This window comes from Girardinichthys multiradiatus, chromosome 11, assembly GCF_021462225.1.
Source record: "Girardinichthys multiradiatus isolate DD_20200921_A chromosome 11, DD_fGirMul_XY1, whole genome shotgun sequence".
Taxonomy (NCBI): Eukaryota; Metazoa; Chordata; class Actinopteri; order Cyprinodontiformes; family Goodeidae; genus Girardinichthys; species Girardinichthys multiradiatus.
Window position 1 is genome coordinate 15,251,469 of NC_061804.1, and position 12,991 is coordinate 15,264,459.

At 38.2% G+C, this 12,991-nt stretch overlaps 1 protein-coding gene across 2 annotated transcripts in view; it reads left to right on the forward strand.

The window, feature by feature from the left end:
• gabra6b (gamma-aminobutyric acid type A receptor subunit alpha6b) overlaps positions 1 to 12,991 on the forward strand; it is a 60,133-nt gene that overhangs the window by 17,401 nt on the left and 29,741 nt on the right. For both annotated transcript variants that reach the window (XM_047378916.1, XM_047378917.1), the window contains exon 8: positions 9,875 to 10,152. In XM_047378916.1, the coding sequence (XP_047234872.1) occupies positions 9,875 to 10,152 (278 nt within the window). The remainder of the gene's footprint in view (positions 1 to 9,874; positions 10,153 to 12,991) is intronic.

The window sequence follows — 12,991 nt, forward strand, 5'->3', positions numbered from 1 at the left end:
TGAGTGCATAAACATTTATGACAATCATACAATTATTAATATACAGATAAGATTAACCTTATCATCACACTAGGGTGAAATTAAATAGTTTAAGCGGCAGGACAAGCTAAGTGCAACTCTAGTAAGGTAATATTAGGATTGATAAATAAATAATATAAACAATAATAAATAACCATGAATAAAAAGTTAACAAATTAAAATCAGTATAGTATAGAATTATTTAATTATTTACAGCCTATATATATATATATATATATATATATATACAAACACAAAGATACAGATGAGATACAGTACAATAATCTAAGCACTATATACATAGAAGAAGGATGTAAATTAGGTGAACAGGTATTTGCTCTATTGTACATGTTGATGTCAGTAGCCTAAATGGTCTACAGTGCTCCCCGTCTGTGGAGAGGATCGCTGGTGTGCTTTAGTCTTCTCTCTAGCTTATGATTTCAGCAGGTAACAGAGGAATGCCTGTTTGCACCGTGATCCCAGGACCAAATCTGCCTTTCAACACTTTTCTTACCTCTACCACCAGCAGGCTCGGCTCCGGTTCAGTTCGGTTTTCTCCACCTTTTTTTTCTCCATTTTGTAGTGGTCATTTTACCCAACTAAACCTCATTACAAAATAGGGAGAGCACAGTAAAATGCAGAATTTTAATATTATTATGAAATTAATATGAAATAGATGCAGTATGAAAATGACCAGCATGGCGAGTAAACACAACAAGCAAATCAAAATAATGATGAGCATTTAAATAAGAAATGTTAAAACATTGTGATGCTGTGTGACAATTAATTTAATCTTGCTAAGTTTTATCAACATGATTTACACATTTCTGAATCTAGTCTAAATTCTATCATTGGTTAATTTCTCTCCACTGATAACTAGGAGCGCATTTTTTTCTTGTTTCTTTTAACAACCAATCACAGCCCTTAGAAGTAGGGATGGATACTTTTGACCACATTTGAACCAATACGGTATCGATACCCGGTACCTGGGAATCGATACCGGTACTCAACGGTACCAGTTTCTGGTGCTTTTGTGTATGTTTATGTAGTAATAAATGTTGATTCAAATAATAAAATCACAACAATTTTCAATTTAACATATTTATTTAACATATTTATGATTATTTCTCAATATATAAACTTTAATGAATATAGTAAAATAACATCCAGCTGTTTGTATTGTAACATCGCAGTGGTTTCAAACATTTCTTCAACATGAAAACCCTTAACTGACTACGCAGTGTTTTTTCTTAACAATGCACAAATTTAAACCCAGCCATGTTGTTTGCAACAGACGATGAGCCACTAATGGATGCTCACCGGCGTGCTCACAGTGCTGAATGCAGGAGTTGTAGCTGAAGATCTGAGGCTGATGAAAATTGCATAATCTGCATCGCATTTTGAAAAGTGGAGCCATACTTTCGAGCGCTTTCTGCGTAAAAGCCATGCTTTGTTGACAGTACCAGCGGCTACTGACATTATGCTCTTGTATGTGCAATGCTGTGCTCATGTCTGGCATGGGAAATTGCCCACTTTTCCACTGCCTCAGTGACACAATGATGCATTTAGGTACCGAAATATTGTACAGTTTGATTTTATGTGAATCAGTACTCAGTAATACTGACAGAATTCGGTCAGTACCAAATTCGGTACACATCAATACTGAGAAGACAGTGTCATACCCAGCAACAGGGTCAGCCACACCTCCTAGGAATTTCTGTCCTCTCCTTGCTCAGAGTTGCTCTCAGCAGCAAACTGAATCATTCCTAAACTAGGAGTCATTGCCAAGTATTTTAAGGCTAAGATAGGAGCTGTCTGAGAGGACTCTTAGAATTTTTGTGAATATGGCCCCTGGTCTACTGTTTCCAATGTCACTGGTCTCACTGGTCCCCCTGGATCTCAGGTTCAACAGTTGGTCAGAATATCCTTTAAAACATCCTAGGCTCTTTGTGGAAGGCTCTTTTGAACTTCCACAATGGGTCTTAAAACTTTTAGCTATAAATGATAAAGAACCAAAAATGTTTTTAAATATAGACAAAATAACAAATAAAAGTTTAAGCTGTTTTCCAGATTTTTAATGGACTAGTTACAACAGAATGACACTAAACGTATCAGTAATATTTTTTTAGATAAATTGTTTTTGTCATTAGGTTGAAAACTATGTGCTTTTTTTGTATGCATAATTTTCCACAATTATCAACATGGAAGAAAATGTTTTCAATCTCTTTTTACAATGGTTTGATTTTTTTCACATTTAACACTTGCAGATCTCAATGAGTTTTATTTAGCTGGACTGAGGGCAAAATGGCTCCGTGGATTGTAATGGTTGCTGACCCCTGTCCTAGACTAAGCCCTTCTTATGATGCTTAGACATGTGGTCACTTCAATAATTTGAACAGGGTCTCCAGGTCCCACTGGTATACAACAATACAAACAGATTTTTTACACTTTTTAAAAACATCACATATGTCAAATGATTTTTTGCCACCAGTTTCCTTCCTCCAATAGGCATTGAGTTGAAAAGGCTGAGACTCAAACTCTGGCTATGTTGAGGACATTAGAGTTGGGGCAGTCCTTCCTAAACAATTTTGAAAGAGTTGATGTATACATATGTTATTCAGTTTTTGTTTTTGCAAATGTTAATCTTTCTGTTGTTAAAGCTCCATGACACCACAGTGCCTTGTGTATGAAATAATTGAAAGAGCTATTTATTTTCTAGTTTTATTAATATTTTGGATGGCACATTGAAGGGAAGATAAAATAATGGAAGAGAGTATAGCAGAGGAGAAGAGAGTGTACATTAAGTCATAGGGTGCTGTGTGCTGGCTTGTCAACAACCTCTGCAAGAGCTGAGAGTCCCCTGAGTCCAGGTTTTACAGACTTAATTGAGTGTGGCCTAATTTGTACCTTACTTTTTCCCTGTAAAAGCACATAAATGCCCCAAGCAGTTAATTTCTATCCTTTTTACTTCTTCCCCCTCCCACACTCTCTGTTCCCATTCTGTTGCATCTCGCTCCCACCCTGACAGTCTTCCTTATCATGCCCCCTTTCATTGTGGTACAGGCAGTCATCACTGGTTGATTGCCAGAGGAGGCTATATTCGAGAGCTGTTAGCTTTTACTGTTTAGGCTTACGGAGAATGCTTTTAAAACATTATGATGTGCATTAAACCCCTCCATGAATCCCAACGCTGTTAATGAAATGTGCCCAACTAAACCTTGCATTTCGTAAAAAGGCAGGGAGGAATGATCAATGGCCCTTTTTTCACTGCTTGCTTTAGCTTGATGAAAGTGAATTAGGTATGTACTTTGTTAATGGGTCCTTAAAAGAGGTTTTCATTGTCAGCATCTTTGATTTAATACATTAATGGCTGAATCTGAACAAGACAGAAGAAAACATGAAAATATCTAAATACTAAGATTCTAAAAAGTTGCGTAGTATGATGTGATTGTTAATTAACCAGGTAACACTGTTTTTGCATAGTGATACTATGATATTTTACTCAAGGTCATCTTGTGACAATCTCATACTGCACCTTACTAAAAAGAAACATTTAGAAAAGCTAATGAAATGCTTCCAAAAAGAATTTTAAAATATTACTTGAACTAAGATAGTGAAAGATAGAAACAAACAAAAAAAAAAAACAGTGACATTCTCCACTACTAGATGCCAGAGTGACAAGTCAGATTTGAGGTGCCTATTACCACACCGTAACTGTGAGGAGGCTGGAAATTTAATGACCCACAGATCTGCAATTAAGTAGTTTTACCACTCTTCAAGGGTTTTTTCGGACTGAAAAGGCTTTTCCTAAATGTCTTTGATCTGTAACATGGTTTTTAACTTATTTACTTAATCAAAAAAACCCAAAACAACTTATTTATTTAGTTTTTAGAATTTTTGTTAAATAATAATAATAAAAAACATACAGTGACTGAGTATAATGTGACAGTAACAAAGATTGAAGAAATTGCATTCAGGAATTGGAAAAGACTCTTTCATTATCTGCATTACATCAAAGGTTTTTCCAGTCCATTTCTTTTTGTCTTTATACTGCGTCAGTTTGGCATGTTCATGCAGGCAGGGACCAAGCTGCCTGTACACCTCGATTATATCATTATAGAATCCAGCTGAGCAGGGACATGCAGAGAAGTTTCAAGGGACAGGTGTTCAAATTTATAAAACATGGGGCCACAAACAACCAATACCAACCAAAGCAAAACAACCACAACACACAAGCTGTGTTGAAACACAGCTTGTGTGTTGTGGTAAACCATCCTTGCCTCTACTTGTAAACAAGGCAAACTCTCCTGTTGTACTTATCACATATTTTATGAGAAATAAAAACAGGTCATTTAGCATAGCTTCTTACACTATAGTCATCCTCAAAATGTGAAACAGAAGTAATCAAAAAAATTATTACATTTATGTTTAAGACTATGGCATGCAACTCATAAACAGACTATGTTGCCATTTTATATGACCTTTATTTAACTGGGTAAAGCCTCTTTTTTTAAGAGGGACCTGGGAAAATGTTTCGTTAAAGGTTTTTCTTACTCGTGGTATTTTTCACTCAGCTGACCAGGCATCAGTTACCTTATGTTGAACCCCTGTTTTAGGGCATTCCTACACTGCAGAAGTGGGGGGGGGGGATCATAGCTATTGCTCATTGCCAGAGCTGTAACTGGATGAAGAAACATATGAGAACCTTTCAGTATTTCCATTCTGGCTTTTGGTATGATAGAGAAAGTTATAAAATAAATATATATATATATAAATTCAAATACATTATTTCATTACAGAGTTCTGGCAAACATAAGTGCTTGTCAAACTCCAGTGAATTGCATGGATTCAATCAATGCCTGTGTATGTGAGCATGCATGGGCAGGCGGGGAGGTGTGGGTGCAGTTTTTTTGATGGTGCAACACCACTACTGTATGTGACAGAGGAGCTAGATAACATCAGGTGTTATTATCAACCTTAAGCAAGTTAGAACAGGCATTGGGAGAAATATGTATGTGCAATACATAAAAAAATGAAAAATACAAATAGGGCACTTTAGAAATCAGAGGTTGCGGTGCTTGAGAACATATAGCAATCAACCCCACAACCCTGGAGTAGTGTGTGCAGCTGAGTTTATCAACACTTTCTTTTCCAAGATCCGGCTTCAAATTTTAAGTCAACTTTAACCATAAGTAGTACCAATATTTTACACAATATGCAAAAGTTTGGTTAGTGATTAACTCAAAAAATAGATGGGACTTTTTTTTATTTATGATGGTGTAAAGCAGTATCTACCTCAATTTATTAGAAAATTTAATGTTATTGCTTCGCTTTCATGCAGTAATTCAACTAACTATACAGATTCAGATGCAGTTATATTCAAAATTTGTCATTGCTCTTCTGGATCTTTGCTATTCTGGATCATGCAACTAAGTTGGGAAAAAAATTAAATACATCTACAGGTCCTTCTCAAAATATTAGCATATTGTGATAAAGTTAATCATTTTCCATAATGTAATGATGAAAATTTAACATTCATATATTTTAGATTCATTGCACACTAACTGAAATATTTCAGGTCTTTTATTGTCTTAATACGGATGATTTTGGCATACAGCTCATGAAAACCCAAAATTCCTATCTCACAAAATTAGCATATCATTAAAAGGGTCTCTAAACGAGCTATGAACCTAATCATCTGAATCAACGAGTTAACTCTAAACACCTGCAAAAGATTCCTGAGGCCTTTAAAACTCCCAGCCTGGTTCATCACTCAAAACCCCAATCATGGGTAAGACTGCCGACCTGACTGCTGTCCAGAAGGACACTATTGACACCCTCAAGCAAGAGGGTAAGACACAGAAATAAATTTCTGAACGAATAGGCTGTTCCCAGAGTGCTGTATCAAGGATTCCAGACCTTGGGGGACCTGCGGAAGCAGTGGACTGAGTCTGGAGTAGAAACATCCAGAGCCACCGTGCACAGGCGTTGTTCAGTGGTCCAAAGTACTTTTTTCGGATGAAAGCAAATTCTGCATGTCATTCGGAAATCAAGGTGCCAGAGTCTGGAGGAAGACTGGGGAGAAGGAAATGCCAAAATGCCAGAAGTCCAGTGTCAAGTACCCACAGTCAGTGATGGTCTGGGGTGCCGTGTCAGTTGCTGGTGTTGGTCCACTGTGTTTTATCAAGGGCAGGGTCAATGCAGCTAGCTATCAGGAGATTTTGGAGCACTTCATGCTTCCATCTGCTGAAAAGCTTTATGGAGATGAAGATTTCATTTTTCAACATGACCTGGCACCTGCTCACAGTGCCAAAACCACTGGTAAATGGTTCACTGACCATGGTATCACTGTGCTCAATTGGCCTGCCAACTCTCCTGATCTGAACCCCATAGAGAATCTGTGGGATATTGTGAAGAGAACGTTGAGAGACTCAAGACCCAACACTCTGGATGAGCTAAAGGCCGCTATCGAAGCATCCTGGGCCTCCATAAGACCTCAGCAGTGCCACAGGCTGATTGCCTCCATGCCACGCTGCATTGAAGCAGTCATTTCTGCAAAAGGATTCCCGACCAAGTATTGAGTGCATAACTGTACAGGATTATTTGAAGGTTGACGTTTTTTGTATTAAAAACACTTTTCTTCTATTGGTCGGATGAAATATGCTAATTTTGTGAGATAGGAATTTTGGGTTTTCATGAGCTGTATGCCAAAATTATCCGTATTAAGACAATAAAAGACCTGAAATATTTCACTTAGTGTGCAATGTATCTAAAATATATGAATGTTAAATTTTCATCATGACATTATGGAAAATAATGAACTTTATCACAATATGCTAATATTTTGAGAAGGACCTGTATATTTTGTAATTTAGCTCTATATTCAGAAGTTTTCAACCCCTCTCTGTGTCACTCTTTACGCTCACTGCACCTTTTTAGAAGTGTGATTTTTAAATCCTTTGTATGTTGAACATTTTTCTTAACACCTCACTCTTCAGTATGAACCAAAAAGCAACATAGTAAAAACAGTTTTTTACATGCTGGCATAGCAAAATAAACATATGTTAAGGCATTTCATATCTGATTTCTCATTCCAATAATAATATTCTTTGGCTTTAGATTTTAAATGTTGGGCCTCTGTGGTACCAATCAACCCTTTAGTTTACTTTCAAAAGACGTGTTGAAAATACTTTTACCCTTGTTATCCAGTGCTGTTTGGTCATATAACCTGGCGGGCTTGCACACCAAATGACACACCAGTGCAGATGTGCTCTAAAATTTATTCATTTCATTTTGCAAGGTTTGCGCAACAATGGCTTTACGCTGAGCAAGATTCTAGTGGAGTGAGCAGAAAGAAGCCTGTCCACTGCTCCTCACTGTTCTCTAAATCAGTGGTTCCTATTATAATTTTCTGTCAAAATCTTCTCTTCTTCTCTGTCTCACTATACCAAGTTTAGTACAAATTCTGGGAAGAGAGAATGCCAATATGTTTGTATAACACCTGCAGTGTTATTAACTCACCAAGACTGCAAATAGTTCATTATTAGTCTGTCATCCATGCGTTTCCCAAAGGCAGCTGCCATTTGCAACAGCACCGCGCATTGCACACCGATGGCAGGTCGCTATGTAGAGAAAATGCAGGCAGATGAAAAGAACAGCAATGACCTTCTCTGTTCGTGTGAACATCTTTGAAATAACAAAATAATAAAACAATCAGCACCTGTGTCAGCCTGTCGGAGTCATTGTTTCATTTTCTGAATGCATTGGCAGTCAGAAACAGCCGTCACATAATCTCTCCAGACACCCAGGACGCATGAAACCATTTTTAGTGAATGGAGAACTTCTATTTTACTTTTCCTTTTATTAAAGACAATTGGTTAATGTGAAAAAAAAGAAAAAAAAAAACGGTTGTTTTGTTCAACAACATAACGACAAAACAGAAGGCCATTTTTTAATATTTTATTTTATAATTTTCTTTATTTTAATAAAAAAATATTACATCTGACAAATCAGATTTACAATGAAAACAACCCTGTTTATCATTATTCTACCGGTTTGTGTATCAATGTATAAAATTGTTGTCGGGATTATTTTTGATGTAATAATAGTCTGTAACATGAACATATTTGTCCACCATTATTATTTTCCAGGCTATATTTGATCTCAGTTCAGTGACGTGCGGTGAGGTCAATGACTGATGAAGTCCTGAATCGTCTAGAGTCGGATGTACAAATATATGAACCCAATACATAAATTGACATTTAATTGTTTTTAACTCAGTTAAAACTGTTGGTTTAAAAGCTTTTAATTATGCTTTAATTAATTCTATACTGTTCAACAATCTTGTCCAGGGTGTACCCTGCCTTTCGCCCATAGACTGCTGGAGATAGGCATCAGCTCCCCCGTGACCCACTATGGAATAAGCGGTAGAAAATGACTGACTGACTGACTGTTCAACAATATGACAGCAAGAAAAACTGAATATTTCATATAAGGTCAAATTTGATTATCTAAAATTATTTTTTATTTTCCGCTGCTCCTGTGGCTCCTGGATGGGTCGCAGGAGGAACTGTGACCCGGTCCAGAGACTGCAGGTTCAGCAGAACTGGAGCAAAACCACAAAAAAGTGTTTTCGGCCATGGACTGTGAGGGATGTCGTCCACTCCTGACGGTGGATCCTCCTGTGGACTCAGTGAGAACCACAGCTGGCCTGGTGCTGCGCGTTTTCCCGTGTAGCAAACAGATGCTCTCTGCTCTAGCCGCTTGAAGCATGCAGGAGGTTGTTGCGCTGCGTCATTATGAATGATCCAGCTGCTGATGTTTTTCCTTCTGTTATATTCTGCTCCTGCTTTTCTGGACTGTTACAGTTTGTTAAGCTGTGTCGTCACTGTTTACAGCAGCAGGTTTGTCATGTTAGCCTCCACCCTGATGAGATTATTTATCCTGCCTGTTCATTTGCGCAGAGTGCCTCTGATTGCGTATTTACACACTCAAAGCCTTTACGCTTCTCTTTACGCTTCTCTCTTACGAATCTGGGGTTACATAACCCTAGATTCTATGAGAATAGGCATAGCCCTTTAAGGTCTGGGGTTTACTGGTTCCTAAAGGCTGAAGAAAAAACGTCTTCTTTGGGAACCACTTGTCCGGTCTCATCATTTATACAGAGACCAGGGTGAGACCCACTCAGCAGGTAGCAGGAGGAATCAACATAGTGGTCAAATACATAAACAGAGACTCTAAAGGGCAACTTTTAAAGAGAGAACAGGAGGAAGGAGGGTTCTGGACTAAAGCCCCCAATATATCAAGACCCTAAAAATGCCCCTTAACTACGCACCAACATTATAGTGTGACAAAATTGAGTATTTGCGACGCAACACCCCCTTTGGCCCCCCCACCTCTAAAATGAATCCGCGCCGCTGTCTACATGTTATTTAGAAAACTTTACCTCATGTGTGCTGTACTCCTCTGTGGATGAAGAGAGTGAAATGCCATCGGTTTGGTTTTCAGCTTAGCTCCATAATGCTCAATCCAGACTGCAGACTAAGAACTGGCTGGGAATGACTTTGTATCCCCTCTGGTTAAAGAATGCCTCTGGATCCCCCAGAATGAACCGGAGAGTCAAAAGAGGAAGATTATCTGGATATTCCTCCTGGACCTGTGACTCCCATAACCAGACCTAAATAAGCAGAGGACAACAAATGGATGGATATATAAATTTAAAAAGTCCAATATTTACTTAAAAATACTTACTAAAGTAAGATTACATGGTCAAAAGACTTCATGTCTGCATTTCAGGTATGAATATTACACCAGCAGCAATTCCCTGTTCTGAACTTCTTTTCATCTTTGATTTCAGGTATCACCACTGTCCTGACCATGACAACATTAAGTATCAGTGCACGACATTCCCTCCCAAAAGTCTCCTATGCCACAGCAATGGATTGGTTTATAGCTGTTTGCTTTGCCTTTGTCTTCTCTGCCCTCATTGAGTTTGCGGCTGTCAACTACTTTTCAACACTCCAGGCCAACCGAGAGCTTCGGAAGGCAGCAGCCATAAAGGCAGCTGCTCAAGAGGCAGCAGCTGCAGCCGTGGCTCCAACAGCCAGCGAAGGGACTGAGGGAGATGTTTCATCAGTAAGTCAGGCACATGGTTTCCCACTGGTGTTTACATGTTTCAGCATATGTTCAAAAGTTAACATTACCACATGTAAGCTAATGCCTAAACTGTACCAGATAAGGAGGGGGCACATGGCCTTTTGTGCTTTAAATTATATGATGAATGTTTCTTATATGTTTCCAAATCGATGATTCAAAATATATAAGAAACATTTATCGATACATAATTATTTTAAGGTAGTTGACTGTTATTGCGAATTTGTGAGATTATGTATGTATGGTATGTGAACAGACCATCCAAACTGCAGAGTTGCTGTTATAAATCATGATCTGAGCAGATGGTTCTCTGTAAAAAAAAAAAAAAAAAAATCCTTCCTTGGCCTCATTACATGCCTGTACCTGTTGTCATTAATCTCCACTTATGTGAACACTTCTGCTTCTTTTTTCTTCTAGTAGAACAGATGTGACTTTCTACAAAATAGAATGGCTTGTACTTGTACTTACTGTACTTGTTGTGTAAGACATTCTGCATTTTGGACTTTGATAAATCTATAGAACAAAGAAAATGAGGTACAGATATTGTAATGTTGGTCAACTGTGAACAATAAAGGTTTTACTATAATACTGCAAGCCACCTAAAACTGCATAAAAACTATGAAGGCCACTCAGAAAAAATTAGGTAAAGAAATAGAAACAAAGTAAATGTTTATGGTTGAAAACATGCTAGCGAGAAGGTGAAAATCTGTTAAAACCCTGAAAATAAATTAATATTTTTGCATTAGAATGACATTTCCATACAGGAACTGATATGGTCATAGAAGAAGGTTTGTTTTATTTCTGGCAAACAATTTTTGTCTTGATTTGTGGCTTATATTTTAGATCTTTATCCTGTTGAAAGTCTAAATGAAAATCAATTTGCAGGTTTTTGGCAGAGGCCACCAGATGTTTTATTTTATCATATCCTGGTCTTTCAAACATTTTATGCCCCAAAACACTCTAACAAGCATCATGCTAGATCCACCATCTAATTGTTAAATTCAATCATGATACAATTTTTCAAAGTACACAGTTATGGTTAATGCCCCAATACTGCTTAGCAAATGGCATGTTTACTTTAGTGATGGAAAGGGAGGGCACCCTTATTGCCACCACTGTACTAGGGGCACAATACAGGTCCTTCTCAAAAAATTAGCATATTGTGGTTAAGTTCATTATTTTCCATAATGTCATGATGAAAATTTAAGATTCATATATTTTAGATTCATTGCACACTAACTGAAATATTTCAGGTCTTTTATTGTCTTAATACGGATGATTTTGGCATACAGCTCATGAAAACCCAAAATTCCTATCTCACAAAATTAGCATATTTCGTCCGACCAATAAAAGAAAAGTGTTTTTAATACAAAAAACTTCAACCTTCAAATAATCATGTTCAGTTATGCACTCAATACCTGGTCGGGAATCCTTTTGCAGAAATGACTGCTTCAATGCGGCGTGGCATGGAGGCAATCAGCCTGTGGCACTGCTGAGGTCTTATGGAGGCCCAGGATGCTTCGATAGCGGCCTTTAGCTCATCCAGAGTGTTGGGTCTTGAGTCTCTCAACGTTCTCTTCACAATATCCCACAGATTCTCTATGGGGTTCAGGTCAGGAGAGTTGGCAGGCCAATTGAGCACAGTGATACCATGGTCAGTAAACCATTTACCAGTGGTTTTGGCACTGTGAGCAGGTGCCAGGTCATGCTGAAAAATGAAATCTTCATCTCCATAAAGCTTTTCAGTAGATGGAAGCATGAAGTGCTCCAAAATCTCCTGATAGCTAGCTGCATTGACCCTGCCCTTGATAAAACACAGTGGACCAACACCAGCAGCTGACACGGCACCCCAGACCATCACTGACTGTGGGTACTTGACACTGGACTTCTGGCATTTTGGCATTTCCTTCTCCCCAGTCTTCCTCCAGACTCTGGCACCTTGATTTCCGAATGACATGCTGAATTTGCTTTCATCCGAAAAAAGTACTTTGGACCACTGAACAACAGTCCAGTGCTGCTTCTCTGTAGCCCAGGTCAGGCGCTTCTGCCGCTGTTTCTGGTTCAAAAGTGGCTTGACCTGGGGAATGCGGCACCTGTAGCCCATTTCCTGCACACGCCTGTGCACGGTGGCTCTGGATGTTTCTACTCCAGACTCAGTCCACTGCTTCCGCAGGTCCCCCAAGGTCTGGAATCCTTGATACAGCACTCTGGGAATAGCCTATTCGTTCAGAAATTTCTTTCTGTGTCTTACCCTCTTGCTTGAGGGTGTCAATAATGGCCTTCTGGACAGCAGTCAGGTCGGCAGTCTTACCCATGATTGGGGTTTTGAGTGTTGAACCAGGCTGGGAGTTTTAAAGGCCTCAGGAATCTTTTGCAGGTGTTTAGAGTTAACTCGTTGATTCAGATGATTAGGTTCATAGCTCGTTTAGAGACCCTTTTAATGATATGCTAATTTTGTGAGATAGGAATTTTGGGTTTTCATGAGCTGTATGCCAAAATCATCCATATTAAGACAATAAAAGACCTGAAATATTTCAGTTAGTGTGCAATGAATCTAAAATATATGAATGTTAAATTTTCATCATGACATTATGGAAAATAATGAACTTTATCACAATATGCTAATATTTTGAGAAGGACCTGTATGTGTGAACTACATTTAATCTGGAGATACTATTTTAAAATTCGCAACATTATCTGGGATGTGTTGACATAACACTAGTTCATCAATAGAGTTAGGGCCATTTGTATGCTAGAATGATCCTTCTGACAGTGTGAAGTTGCTCAAAAACCAAGATAAAACGTTCTATTGCAAACTTTG